Here is a 15,084-nt window from a genome sequence, read left to right as displayed (position 1 = left end):
GAAGAGACCCAGCAGCCGCAGCGGCTCAGTTGGGATTTTTCCACGTGGCCATTGATTGTCATTGGGCCACGGCAGCTGGACTCAGGGTAGGGGACTTGGGCCTGGGTATCCATAGCCCCACAACCCCGCCTTGTTTTCTACACCCTGATCTTAGCTCTCCTGACTCATGGCAGAGCTGAGGGCTTGATCCTTCCCAATGCCTCTTCCCCATCCACCTCCTTTGCACCTGGTTGGTGGGCTTGGTGCAGGCCACAATGCAGAGAAAGCAGCTTGCCAGTCTTGCAGCCCCCAGCTTGATTCCCCTCTCCCAGCATCCCATCAGCTCCTGGCCTCTGTGCAGATCCAAAAAAAAAAGGGAGATCTAAAATAAAAGCAATTACCCAGACTTGGCAGGGGAGCAGTGGAGGGATGGGGAGTGCTGGCACATGGCAGCAAGGAAAGCCACTGTTGAGTGGGGACAGGAAAGGATGCTCACAGCTTCCCTCTCCAGCTCTGCAAGAGGAGCAAAGGCCTCAGGACAAAGCTGGGGGTCGGGGTGTGTGAAGCAATTTAGGGAAGGGAGAGGGAGGCACAGGCACCACTTGGCTGGAAAAGCAGGAATGCAGAGCTGAATTCACCAGCAAGGAGGATCCACATCAGTGTCTCAGCAGGGCACAGCTTATGGCATCACTGTCCCTCCCACAGGCATGGTCCAGGTCCTAGGAGGTTCTCAGCCAGAGAGGCCAAGACAATGTGTCAGGGAGCCTGAGAGGCCGACAAGGTCCTGGCTGGCTAGCAGGGAGGGTTTTGGCAAGGGACAGGTGACGAATCTGTACAAGGGGGTGCCAGCCCCCCAGCATTGGGCTCTGAGACCTCTGCATAGAAAGCAGCAGCAGGGAAGGGCACTGCCGCCTGCCTGCTCACCTTCAAGACCTTCCTTTGACTGCTCTGTGGAGCTTGCTGCTGCAGCCTGGGCAGGGGCAGGGGTGGGGAAGTGGCAAGGAGAGGGTGGGATGGATGGGGAGGGGGCCCATATGGAGCTGCTTCTCCCAGAGAGTGGCATGATGCTGAGCTGGCGTGAGATTGGAAGCTCACAGAGACATCGGCTGCTAGAGCCAAGCAATCAATATGTGAAAATCCAGCCCAGGCGAGGAAGGTGACCTTGAGAGGCAGGGAGAGGGAGAGGGAGAGGAGGGTTGTATGCAACACACAAGGAGGTGGTTTCTGGGCGAGGGAGGAGAGTGGGAAGAGAGGGACAAGCAGAGCCCTGTCTCCTCCCTGGCTGCCTCCCAGCCTGCTGCTGCCTGTGCACGACTGGGGGTGGAGATCCGGGGGACAGGAGACCCCGCAGGTGCAGCAGGAGAGATCAGGGTGGGGGAAAGCTGCCGGGGAGAGTGGGAGGGCTGCTGGGGGGCTGTGCATGGGGGTGAGGCAGAGGAGTGAGGTACATCTGCCCCTGTGCACCCCTCATGTGCAGACAGCATGCTCCAAGGCAGGCCTGTACCACCTGGGACCGGCTGGTACACCGTTCTGCATGCTCCCCAGTGAAAGCAGGACTGCAAGCACCAGCTCCTATCTCTGCCATCCCCTGCCAATGTGGAATTGCTCCCTGGAGTCTGCTTGTGAGAGCTCTGTCCAGTTTAATTTGAAATGTCTCCAGTGATCGGGGCTTCCACTGCTTCCCATGGGAGAGACTATTCTGCAGCCTGATAGCTCTTGCACTTAGTTCACAAGTGTTTCCTGAGGTCTGCGCTGCAGTTCCCTTTGCTCCAGCTCATGCCAATTCCTAGTTACCCCACGCCCTTCCCAGGAATGCCACCTCCTCCTTGCACGTGGCCCAGGTAAGTGCATTCAGCAATTTTGATCTCTCTCTTCAAGTCAAGCCCTCCGCTTGCCTCCTTTGGAGCAGGGCTCTGTGCATCTGAAGGCCTGTCTCCCTGATAAACGCATTGAACCAGAGGGGCTCAAACATGCCCTCCAATTCCATGCAGGCTAACTCCTTCATCAGCATTAGGGGTGGGCTAATTAGCATGGCAGTGCCCACTGGCTTCCCCCAAGCTATCTGGGCCACCCTGTGTCTGGTTCAGGAGGCGGCCCATTTGAGTGTGCTACTGGCTGGCATAGTCAATGGGTGCGTCTACACATTCATTAATGCGCCTTAAATACTGTGTATTTAGTTGAGTACTTGCTTAATAAAGTACTAACTAAATGTGCAGTAACTAGAGTTACTGAGCAGTAGTGCCGGCACACAGGGGGGTTTTTGTGACGCTTACTGCACATTAGTCTAATAACACTGCTCAGTAAGCTATTAGCACAGTTTTTAACCGCCATGCTGCTGCACAGTGTTATTAGACAAATGCACAGTAAGTGTCTCATGTAGACACACCCCGTGTATTGTATCCATGTGGTTTCAGTGGTCATGTCCATGCTCTACCACCAGCCTGGCTCAAAGCCAACATAAGACCAAGGACCCAGGGGTCTCTGGGTAAGCAGCTGGAGCTGGGAGTCTAGGGGAAGCCCAAGGTTTGCTTGAACCATATACTGAGTGGGCAGGAGGTGAGCAAGAACCCATGAGATGCCAGGTCTCATCCTGAAGGAGATGCTGAGCTGGGACAGCAGCCAGCCTGAATCCACATGGGGGCTGGCATGTCTCAGGCCCCACCAAAAGGTTTCACCCCCAAGGTGCCTGGGGGTTTCCTGAAAGGAATAGGGGAATCTGACTCCCTTGGAAGGACTCAGGGATATGGCCAGACCTTCCCCCTCAGATGGGTGGGAGTCTCTCTGACCAGAGGGACAGGAGGGGCACAGAGCCTCTGCCCCCCAGCTGGGCAACCCGGGAGTGGCTCAGGCCCCCTCCACACTCATCTCCGCTCCTGCTTGTTGCAGCTGCAGTGTGTAGGTCTGTGCCTCAAGGACCATTCAAAGGAGAGGTCTTACTGCACGAAAGCTCAGGTGAGACAGGCAAAATCCTTCCCCCAGACAGCACTGTGGGGGGCAGAGTCCCCAGGTATCATGGTGCCTCCAAGTCAGAAGAGAGGAGTCCAAGTACAGCCCACTTGCCATGAGAAAATGCAAGCAGCCTGCAGACCCTTAGGGCCATGTCCCCGCTCCCCTCCACAAGCCTATGCCTTATTGCCCTCTGCTGTCTGCAAACACACCCTACCCACGGGCCACGGCTCAGGCAGGCACGAGGGCGAAGACACTGCTGAGGCTGGAGAGCATCCAACCCACGCTGGAGCAGGGCAGAGGCACGGCTCCCTGCCCCACTTTCCCACTGGTAGCTCAATGGAGGGGATGAGAGTGCAGCCCCCAGGGGCTGAGCCGCTCTTGGGGGAGCTGGGCTGGATCCTGAGCAGGAAACCACCCACTCATGAAGAAAGGTCACCGGCCCAGGGCCCAAGCACCCACCTGATAGACCACTTTGGTCCCTAGAGGCTGCACCAAGAGGGAAACTGAGAGATCTGCTCCCTTCTGCTCATGTGTTCAGAGGACAAGGCCCTGCTCCTTTGGTGCAGACGAAAGCTAGCTGTCTGCATCGAGGAGCCTGATGCCAGTCTCCTGTACCCTGAGCCCAGCCCTGGGCCCTGCTCAGCAGGGGCAGGCTGGCAGCTGCTTGGAAAAGTTTACCACAATCAGAGCTGCTCCAAACAGCTGTTTGCCCCCCTCCAACCTCTTCTCCCCCCGCAGTCCCCGTTCCCAACATCCCTGGCCACACGCTCCATCTGAGTGGCAGAGTTTCCCAGCAACCGGCACACCGGGACTTGTGCTCAGTGCTATTAACCGAGGGCCAGGCACACGGACAGCTGCTCACGAATCTCATTTATTTAGACAATCCTTTTAAGTGATAAAACAACAGCAGACGGGAGATCAGCAGCAGAGATTAAGCCGGTTGGGTTGGGAAGGTTTGTTCGATTTTGCCCTCTAGTGGGATGAAAGCGAAGGGCGGAGGAAGGCAGCGAGGCGAAGTCGGAGGATTCCATCTTGCTGAATCCGAGCTGAACTGGCAACTGTTTTCACCCCGATAAAAGCAGACGCAAGACCCTCAAAGACGGCACTGGTTTGATGATGGCGATGGATCTCAAAGACGACAGGTAAGGAGGGAGGTAGAAGACTATGAAGCAGGTTTTCAAAGGATTGCAAGAGCAGCACTAGCAAGCCCTAGTATCTTAGAGAATAAGAGAGACAACAACTGTCCCTCCAAATTACTTCTTCAAATTCCCCTTCTATCCAGCCACCTAAATCCTTGTCGTGTTAAAGCAAAAGAGCCTTAGTTTGGATCCAGCATCATAAGAACTGAGGGGGATTTACACTGCCATTCAGCTCCAGTGTTATGTACCTGTCACTTCTAGGCGCAAATTAGGATCACTGCACAGGCATCAGATAAGTGTGCATCTGATAAGAGGCAATCTAAGAAGCCGCTGCAGACTCATGCATCAAGCTCAGATACTTCTGTCTGTGCCTCAGGAAACAGCACATTGCCTGCTCTAGACATGCCAACAGGGAAGGTTGCAGTAATGGGGGCTAATGTATTTCTGCAGTGAAGCCCTATGGGAAAAGCAAGACCTTCCTGGGAGATTCTGACTCATTCTCTTGCCTCCGCGGACCAGGAGGATGTGGGCTGAGCTGGGGGATTTCAGTTCAGTGTTTTGGATTCCCCATGAGTGTCTCATCCCTCATGGCGGGCATGTTTATGGCATGTGTATAAAGATACGGATGATGAAGAAGCTATATTTAAAATACTGCACAACTGGCCAGCTCTCTTCAGCTTTCAAAGGTTAGTGATGACACCACATATTTAAATACACTGGAATTAAAGGAAGGCCTAACCCAGAACCAGACCCAAGCTTTGCTCCTTTCTCCCCTCTCTAGCTGAAATCCTCCTCCATGTGCGTGGCTCAGCTGAACGTGGCTTTGAGAAGACTCTGGCAACACTGGAGGCTTCAAGTCATTGCTAGGATCACATGGAGAGACTGACATCCATTTGATCTAGGACTGGATTAGCAGAGTTGGATGGGGGAGGATGCTGATGGTGACTGAGGTGCATGGGCACGGGTGGATGTGGTAGCGGGAAATGGAGTGCCACATGCTAATGTCCCACCCGAGTGCCAGCCCACACCAGGGGATTAAGGGGAATGGAAGAGAAGGGAAATGGTAAGTGAGCTAACAGGACAGCCTGGCAGTGGTGCCTGTGGGGTGGAGCTGTTATCCGAAGGGGCCAGGCCAGCCTGCTCAGAGGTTCCTCAAGCTGAAGGGAAATGCTAAATGGGCTCAGTAGAAGCGGCCCGTGGGGAGGCGAGGCAGGCAGAAGTAGGCACTGGGAAAGAGGCTCAGGTTGATGGGGTTGCCGTCCAAGCGGATGTCCTCCAGCGCCCGGCGGATGTGGGTGAGGTCCTGGCTGTCACAGAACGTGTCCTGGTGCATGGTCTGGATGTTGTTATTCTAGCCAGAAAGACAGAGCACATCTGAGTGGGGTGGTTGGGAGGGGAGGACATTCATGCATTAATTGCCCCAGGCCAGGAAGAGGTGATTAGGTTTGGGCTCCTACTAGCTTTGAGCTCATGGGGGCTTGTGGATGCAGCCTTTATCCATGGAGCTTCCACGCCAGCAGGACAGTGGGTCCTTTAGCACTGAGGTCTCACTGGATTAGCAAGGGTGGAGCACAGGTCAGGGCAAGAGAACCCGGCAGAAGGAGGTATGTGCAGGGAGCTCAGGATATAACCCGTGGGAGAGGACACAATAGAAACTAGATCTGTGCCAGGGGATCAAGCCTGGACTGACAGGACATCAGGACTGGACTGATACCATGGAGGGGGTCTTCCTAACCCCTGTGTGCACCACACCTGCTGTGGCTTCAAGGATTGGGAAGTAAATGCAAGGTCAAAAAGTGACTGTCTGGAACTAGACTGGCAGAAGCCTTCTTGCCTGACTTGGTTTTTGCCTCACCTGGAGGTGCAGGGATCGCAGGCTCTCAGGCAGGGGTGCTGGGATATAGTCCAGCTCATTGTCAGACAAGTGGAGGAACTGCAGCTTCTTCAGCTCCTGCAGGAACAAGTACAAGTCTTTCAGTCTCTGCCTGCCCCATCCAGCGCGTGGCATGACTGCAGCAAGGCTCCATGCAAAGAGGGGCACAACCAGCCTCTTTGCTGAATGCAGCCTCCTGCTCTCCTGTCTGCACTGCACACACGCATGCAGCCTGCTAGGACAGCAGGGATGGGGCTGCTCCAGCCCCAGCCCCAGCCCCAGCCCCAGCTGCAGCCAGACTCCATGGAGAACACCTGTCCTCTTCCTCTGTGCAGCAGGTCTGGAGCCAGAACCAGACAGGCCTACACAGGGCATGGACTGACCAAGAAACCAGCTCATTTGGGGTCTGAAAGCAGGGGCCCAAAAACCAGGGCTGCCTTTCAGGACCTCCCCTGCAGCAGCCACTGGACACAAACTCACCCTGAAGGCTTCAGGCCTGAGCCCGGAGCTCTGGATCCTGTTGAACCGGGCGTCCAGCCGGATGATACTGCTGGGCAGGTCAGGCAGCGCTGTCAGCCTGTTCTCAGGGAGGATGAGCTCCTGCAGGCTGGTCAGCTGGCGGAAGGAGCCCTCCTCCACCGAGGAGATGTAGTTACTTGTCAGGTCGATTCTCTTCAGCTTCTCTAGCGGAGTAGGGGGAAAGAAAGGTGGGGATCAGTGAGAACCAATCAGCTCCACCCCAGCAGACCTCTTCAACCCTCCCCAGGCTCCGGGATCTTGGATAATGAGCAACAATTAGCGGCTAGGCCTGCCCATAGCATTTCAGGGAACAGGAGCCAGCTTCTCAGTGGGAGTGAATGGGCAGAGTGCCACGAGAGAGCTTGACCCATCTCATCGCTAGAGGGGACCAGGAAGAAAACTAACCCGAGACATTGTTGTTGCAACCCTTCAGGGACAAGCAGTTCCGTCTGTCTTGGTGGAAGTGGGCTGCATTTGGCTCTAACCTCTAAAACTCTGGGTGAGAGCAGAGAATCAGAGACTATGAGAAAAGCAGGGCTGGAAAGTACCTCCAGAGCTCAAACATAAGTCAAGCAGGGTGCTGGGTCCAACATCAGACTGGACAGGGAGGCAGGATGTGTGGCTGATGTGACTGGGGCTCGTCCACACAGCGCTTAGGGTTGAAGACAGCTCTGGCTTCAGGGAGCCTGGCTTTCACCGGGGCCAGGGGAAGCAGCCTCTGCCCATGCCAGCAATTGGATTCGATGCCCAGTGAGACGATCGGAGCTCCTTGCCATGGCAGGGCCAATAGACTAATGGGGGTAGTCAAACCTGATCAGGGAGGGTGGAAGTGACTCAGAACAAACCTGGAACAGGAGCTAGGGTGACAACCTCCCCAGAGACACCTGAGCAGTAAGGTCCAGTTCCCGCTGGCCCACATCCTCCCTCCCCCATGGTGTCCCCCATGGTGGGCTGGACATACTCAGCCCAGCAAAATCCCTGGCTCTGATCTGGCCGATGCTGTTGAAGCGGGCATAGAGGTACATGGTCTCCAGTGGCAGAGCAGGGATGTGCTCCAGGCCAGCGTCATCGCAGTACACGGAGGTGCCGATGCACACACACACCAGGCAGGTGGACAGGCCTGGGGCAGGGAAAGGGGGGAGATCTGTCAGAAGCCGAAAGCAGGAAAGAAGAATCAAGTACATCCTCAGCCAGGCCCATGTAGCTGTTTCTTTACTGGCCTAGCTGCCCGGGAGGCAACAGGGCTGAACTGCTTAGCACCAGAAGAGGCCACGGTCTGGCATCCAACGTGCTGGGTCAGGAGCAGAAGAGGACTTCTCAAGAGAATGTGGGACCTTCCCAAGACTCGCTCTTGATCATGAACCTTTCAGATCAAGCTGGCCTGGAAGCACATTGGGGCGACCAAAACCTCCTTGTCTGACCTTGTGAGGTCCTGGGAAACATCCCTGCCAACTTTCCAATGAGAATGGGGAGAAGACCCAGCCCCAGGGACCCCATGGCAGGCTTCACACTGGGCTCAGGGTGGGGTAGGAGAGGTCTTTGCAGTTCTCTGGGCAGTGTTTCTCTAGAGCTCAGACTCCACAAGTCTCAGGGCTCTTATTTAATGAGCTCCTGGGGAATATGGTAGGCACAAGCCTCTTTCAAATGAACCGGGGCTGGCTTTGCCTGTTATGCAGATACGCGGAAGTCTTTATTCTCCAGGGCCGCTGGCCCTATATCTCTCTCCAGCCCTGAATTCAAAGGAAGCAAGCCAGCAACATCTAATCAAGAGGGAGGCCACACACAACCAGCCCAAGAAGATGCTTACAAATTAATCAACTCAGGCCAAATCTCTCCTTGGGGGTGGCAGATCTGCCAAGGAGACACCAGCATGTTACACCAGGGATTTATTTAGCCCTTTGACATTAGAAGAAATAAAACAAAAGGAAACAGTTTGCATCAAGCAAACATCTGACACCGCTCCATCTGGAACTAGAAGGCACCGGGCGAGTGTGGTGGCAGGAGCAGCAGGATGACAAGATTTCTAGCGCCAATTAAAACTCTGTTGGGTCCCCCCCTCCATCGTCTCCCCCCAGAGCATGGGAAAGATTCAGCATCCATTAGCAGGGGGGAGTTCAAAGCAGAAAGGCAACAATTTCCCTTTGCCTAGTACTTAATTTGTCCCGGTTCCGAGTGACAGAAAATGAATAAAGATATTTATCCCTCGCTACAGGATTTTAATTGTCACTAATCTAATTGCTACTCTGTCCGACTGGTGCAATGTCTCTGCTCATTAACGCGTTGCTGCTTTGCTGGCGTTTGGTGCAGTTCTTGTTGTTTCCGGGTGCTTCCTCTCTCAAGCCTTCCCACCTGCTGCTTGAGGAGGGAGAAGCCTGCCGAATGGAGCTAATATGGAGCTCGCTGTTTTCTGCGGAGAAGAGCATTGAACAGTCTTGCTTTCCCCTCTTTCAGATCCCACTTTCCCTCTATCCCAGGCCGCCCAGGGGTAACTCAGAAATTCCTGCTCTGAACTACGAAAGGGGCATCTCCATCCCTCTGATCTCCAGAGTTTCCTCTCCCCCGGTGGGGCGAGTAGTGCCAATGACAGAAACCACAATCTCTCTTCTGTTTTACACAGGAAGATGATTTCTCTGCACATCTCTCACCCTTGGTATTCCCAACTGAGAGGAGCCTTTTTCAGTGTGTAATTCAAGGGTGGAACTCATTGCCACTAGAAGTGGTGGAAGCTGACAGCTTTACCAGAGCCAAAAAGGGACCGCACAAATTCTTGGAGAAAAGGGACATCTCTAGCTATTGAGCATGGTAGTGAGGGCATGGCCTCTGAATCAGAACTTCCTAGACCCTAAATGCTGGAGACTGCAAGAGAGAGAAAAACAGTGGAAAAAAACCTTAGGTCGCTCTCTTTCAGCATCGGCTCTCTGCCCCTGTGCAACACAGGAGATTGGGCAATTTGGTCTGACTCAGTAAATGGTTGTTCTTATGTTCCTTCCACCCCACCAGCACTGGGGACATATCCGGCACCATATCTGGGATCCAAAGCCCCTGTGTTGACCCTGTGCCCTGTGCAACAAGATGCCGTGGGCTGGCGTCTCACTCACCCTGTTCAGTTATGAACCCGAGCAGCCCTGGCCCGACAGGCTTTGCTGTGGTGGGCATGGGGGGCTGTTTCCTTGGTGCAGCAGTTGGCACAGCTCTGGTGCTTGGCATGCCTTCGGGGGTCTTGGCTGGAGGAGCCAACGTCCCAACCTCAATCTGCAAACACAGGGTAGGGGTCATTGTGGTGCTGAGCTCACATGGCAGAGCTGCCATAGCTTTCCCCACCCAGCAGCTTCTCCCTTTCCTCTCCGGAGCACGTCTCCACAAAGGGAGATGCCGGGATGGGTACGTGGATAGCTTGGAGGGCTACCAGAGAACCCACTTCAAGGATGAGCTGGGATTATTACATCAACCTGAGGGAAATATGCACCCCCTTCCCTTGGAAAGCACCTAATCCCTTTAGGCTCCTCTGAGGACCCCAGAGATGCTCCATAGACAGATTTAATGACCTGGAGGGCTCCTGGGTTCTCTCAGTGGTAACACAGCAAACCTCGATGCAGCAGCAATAGCAATCATGTGTTACACCTATGTGACATCTTTCCTTTCTAAGGATCCCATGCTGCCTTACAGGCCGTGAGCCAAATTTAGAAGCAATGCATATGGGCTGGGAGAAGGTTCTGGGTTGTTAATAGCTGGGAAAGCAGGATGTCTAGCCAGGTCTTGGAAAGGAGTTTTCCTGAGTCCAGGCTGAGTCCATATGCAACAGGAGCCTGGGAGATAGTGCACAATGCCCCAGATTTGACTAGCACTTGGCCCCACTGATCAGATTAGGCCAACCCTAACCTTTTATCTTGCTGGGATCTTATGACCCCAGCTGACTTCCTGCCCCTCGGGCGGGGTGCTGGACTCGATGATCTTCCAAGGTCCCTTCCAGCCCTAATGTCTATGAAATCTATGAAACCCGCCCCCCCCCAGTGAGAGCAGAACCAGGCCCCACAGAGGCTTGGTGGCACCCCCCACTGAAATGCACCTGCACCCCAGGCTCTGGTGCTCTGCTGACTTTGCCGTACCTTCGGGGCCAGATCACCATAGTCGTACAGCTCATCATAGTTGCTCAAGTCAATGATGTCCCCATAGTTGTTCAGGCTGAGATCGTAGCTGTCCAAGTTAAGGCTCTCATAGATGGTGAGGTCAGCGCTGGGCTTCTCTGTCTTCTTCCCTTCTCCAAGCGGGACAGCCAAAGCCAGAGCTGCCAGCATCAGGGTGATCATCCCCAGCAACACCACACTCGGCATCCTGTGCCTGGGAAGGGGAAGGGAAGCAATGAGGCATTTGCATCTCTGTCAATCTGACCAGCTCAGATCTCTGCTCCACCATTTACAGGGCTGGGGCTGTGAGGTCCAGGCCACATGTCCTCAGTACATAGCACATCGACCTCCCTCCCGCAGACTCCTGCTGTAGCCAGGTGACATGGGCCTCTGAGGCTGCAGGATTATGGTGCCCTGGGTAGATAGTGTGGGGATCCCAGGGAGTGGGTTTGCAGGCCAGGACTCGGGGGACTGACACAGCTACTGAGGATGGGGTCTAGGGACAAGGAAACTAGTGCAGCAGAAGGGGGAGCAGGTCACATTTGAGGTGTGCTCTATTGGGAAGAGAGCATAGTGCAAGTGGGGCCTGAGAATATGCCAGCAGCATTATAGGTGCATGTCAGGAATGGCCCTGGGTCTTGCTTTGGAGAATGATAACTAAATACACCCTGATATCTTGTGAATGAGACTCTAGGAAATCCCCTCTCCCCACAAGAATCGAGGCAGGACAAGCAGCCCTGCTTCCCCAGGGCAGGTTTGCAAGTGTTCAGTCCTCTGTGCATGCATTTTCCAGGAGGGCTCTGTTCCCACACAGAGCCCCAGGCCCAGCAGCTCTCATTGCCATGGCAATGGACCAGGCGTTCAGAGCTGCCCAGCGCCCGCTGTGTACCCAATGCCCTGCAAACCTCGGCCTGGCTGCGGGGGCAGAGCTGTCTGGAAAACCAGCTTAGGTGGCACTATTGGATGTCTCTGTTCTTCACGTTGCCTCCACTGGCTGGCAGCTGGTTACACCCACGCTCCAAACCTTCCCTCCAGCTCCTGCTGCTTTCCGAGACTTGCTGACCTTGTCCTTCGAAGCACTTCAAAGCAGACCGCCTCTGCAGCGGTAGGAGGAAGCCAGGGTTTTCCTGCCGCAGAGAATAAATGGGCTTGGCCTCTGGCCCTGAGGGGATTAGGTCGGTCCTTCTCTTTTCAGGTTGTTTCACGTGCGAGTGCCCAGCTGGGTGGCAGAGACCCCAGATGCTGTGCTAGCCTCCCCTCTGGCTCAGAGCACTCGGGCATGCAGCCAGCAGGCTGAGGGGGTGGCACAAGCCACGAAGAAATGCCAGAAAGGAGAGCTGGGGACACGAAGAGTTTTTTGCTCTGGCCTGAACTCCCCCACTGCAGAATGGGAACAGGGCACAACGCCAGCACGAGTGGTAGCAGTGATGGTCATAACACCATGCAGGTACTAGTCTGTACATTAGCCACGAGTCTTGGAGTTGCACAGGTGGCACTACACAGAGAAGGAAGCCCAGACAGGAGAAGGGCCGTGCCCAGAGCCTCTCAAGACAGCCTCCTGCAGCTAGGAAGAAACCCAGGAGTCCTGCCCTACTTTCTCCTGCCCTGCCAGTCCCTCCCAGAAGTGGCCAGATTGTCCAGGGAGGGACCCTCCACTCCAGTGGCCAGTGTCACAGATTGGTGCAAGTTCCTCATAGTCCATCCCTAGGGAGGGTCATACTGGGCCCCTCCTGAGCCCCTGCCCCTGGCTCCGTGGCAGGACCAGAGTTTTCCTCAGCTGGAAACTACTCCTTGGCTAGCCTAGGAGGGACAGCCACAGTCACCAGCTGTGGGGTTTCTGCAGCCTGAGACCTCAAGCTGTCTTCTCCTCATGGCAGTGTCCATTAGAGAGGCTGGCTTATTCCTTACTGGTTTAAGAGCACGTGTGCACTGGGGTACATCGTGTAGCCTGTGGTGTGCATACATCTCTAGAGCTACACCTTAGTGGAGATCTGTGTCCAGGCAACCAGGGGGGTATGTGCATGTTTTTGCATGTGTGTGTATGCAGAGGATGTGTCCACGCACAAAGCGAGGGGTTAATCCATGCTGCCTGTCTGTCTTCCCCTGAAAGCACATAGTTGAAGCAATGTTTTCAGTTAGGTGAACAGTTGCCATTGCTGCACACACAAGTGCCCATCAGTCTGCTCAGCTGCCTGATTTGCACATGTGACCCGTGGGACCTCTGGATTGGGACCCGTGTGGGGAGACGGTCAGGGAAGTGACCCCCTACCTCCTGGAGGAGCCGTTTTGGGGGAAAGATCACAAGGGTTGGTGAGACTCTAGAGACAGCAAGACGCCTACGGCAGCGGGTCTCCTCACTGCCCGCTCTGAGGGCAAGGATGCCATCCAGCCTCACCGGGATCCCTTTGCAATTGAATCCATTTCATTCAGAAGCGACTCGTGCCTGGAGAACGTCCACAGGATGATTCAAAGCACTCGGCCCATCTGTGTGTGTACACAAGGCAGCGGGCACGCGCATACACACACGCAAACACACCCCTACGAAAGCATCCATCCCCAGACACACGCGCATACACACACTCCTACGCCTCACACCCACATATGCGCCAGCGCGTGGACGCACTCCCAGCCCATGCTCTCCAGCACACGCATACATACCTTCGCCCCGGCGTCCCTTGCACGCATGCACACCCCGCCCCACACAGCTCTTCAGTCTATAGAAGACAGACTGAATTCAACAATAGCCTGAAGTGGCAGTCCTTAATCTTTGCTGCTTTCCCACTGATCAAACCCAGCATTAAGAGAGTAATAAAAAGCCTTTGAAACGCACACTAGAGGCAGACCTCATGCATTCTGCATCAGCGCAGTCCCTGGGTAGCCCTCGCCCCCACAGCTCATCTGAACTGCTCTTGAAAGCCCCTGAGCTCAGCTTGTTAATGAACAAGGGAGAGAGAAAGAAAGGCACAAGTCGCAGACATACCCTTGCTCCTTCCTGTCTGCCTGGGAGAGGCCGAACCTCCCTTCTCCTGATGTGCTGGAGCTGAAAGGGCTCAGGAGGTTTTAATGAGGGGCCTGGGAGGGCAGGGCTGGCGGAGGGGCGAGAGCCAGCACAACCAATCAGGGACATAACTATCCCCGGGGCCACCTGCCCCGCTTCCCCTCCCCCATGGTGACCCTTCTCTTGCCCCCGCAGGGGCCAGCCATGCCCGATTACAGCTTTTCCCTGGGAGGCCTGGCTGAGAGCCGCTTTCCTTTCCTTGCCCAGACTCTACAGCAGCTTGCACATCACCTCCAAGGGGAGGCGAAGGGGGCATCACGGCAAGGGGGCAAGCGCCAGGTCCTCGGTACTGAGCCCCACATAATCTGTTGGTCCATACACACCTGCCGTCTAAGCCAGCGGCAGTTTTGCAGGCTCAGCTTTTTGGCCCTTTGCAGAAAAGTTGCCCGGGGCTTCATGCAGCCTGGCTGCATGGGTTGAGGCCCCCCTGGAGCTAAGACACAGGTGTAGTGCGCAAGGCCCCTTCAGCCTCCCCATGGGGAAGCCTCCCGCATTTGATGTTCCTGCAAGAGGGCAGCAGCGGAGCCTCACAAGTAAAAGTGCATGCCTGGTGCGCACGGCCTGTGAAACTCCTGGCTCTGGGGTAGGATTTCTCTCTCCAAAAGGCTACATCACTTAGTCTGACTGAGGTCCTCAGACCCTAAAGGCCACAGAGACTATGCATAGAGGGTCTGGGGCTCCCCCCTGCTTGCTCCCAGCCACTGGGTTGACCTGAAGGCAGCTACAAGCGGCGAACAAGATGCTTCACGGAGACAACTTTGGCCGGGATGTGCTGAGCTGCCTCGCAGCAGTCAGCGAGAGAGGAGGAAATGCCCATCTGACGTTCCCCCTTGCTGGGAGGCGTTTTAAACTGTCCCCATCCAGGATTTGACGCGGATTGAACCTGGGAGGGAGCAGGGAAGCCTGCCCTCGGGAGGCAGGATCTGCCTGGTCTGGGACCAGCTGGATGGAGCCGCGCCAGGCTGGTGCCAGCCCCGTGATCTTAGCTGGGTGGGCACCACCTGATGTTCAGCGCTGGGCCTTGCTTGATGGGGTGCCGCAGCTGGGAGCTCGCTGGCTTTGTTCTGGTCGCTCTCACGGCCAGGACGGGCCCACATCCCAGCAGCCAGATGGCTGTTTAAATTCAACTCCTCATCAAAACTGCCTCTCTGTAGCCAAAACTCCAGCTGGAAGCGGCCGCCCCCACCTCCCCCATCCCCGTGCCCCTCCCCGGAGAGCTTAGTGCTTCTTGCACCTCTGCAGCTCCGTTGCTTTGGAAACCTGCTTTGCAAACCTTCCTCCCCCCTCACCCTGCAAAGAAAACAGGAGAACAGGGCTGGCATCAGAGCTGTGCCCCTCTGTATGGGATAGGAGCCTCAAAGGACCTCGCCCGTTCCAGGGCTGTGAAGGGCACATTGCAGGGATCGGCTGTCGGTTGAGCGCTGGCAACCTCCGCATCGGCAC

General features: G+C 55.5%; 1 protein-coding gene across 1 annotated transcript; it reads right to left on the bottom strand.

The window, feature by feature from the left end:
• Positions 1–3,781: 3,781 nt before the first annotated feature.
• OPTC (opticin) lies at positions 3,782–13,235 on the bottom strand. Its single transcript, XM_019491492.2, has 7 exons — positions 13,183–13,235; positions 10,566–10,797; positions 9,558–9,711; positions 7,421–7,579; positions 6,421–6,623; positions 5,923–6,018; positions 3,782–5,418 (listed from the first exon to the last, which is right to left on the bottom strand). Exons 1-7 carry the CDS (start codon positions 13,233–13,235, stop codon positions 5,248–5,250), a joined length of 1,068 nt encoding a protein of 355 aa, XP_019347037.1. The 3' UTR covers positions 3,782–5,247.
• Positions 13,236–15,084: the final 1,849 nt, after the last annotated feature.

This window comes from Alligator mississippiensis, chromosome 14, assembly GCF_030867095.1.
Source record: "Alligator mississippiensis isolate rAllMis1 chromosome 14, rAllMis1, whole genome shotgun sequence".
Lineage (NCBI taxonomy): Eukaryota > Metazoa > Chordata > Crocodylia > Alligatoridae > Alligator > Alligator mississippiensis.
The sequence above is the reverse complement of the archived record's forward strand: the minus strand, read 5'-3'. Positions and strand labels throughout refer to the sequence as shown.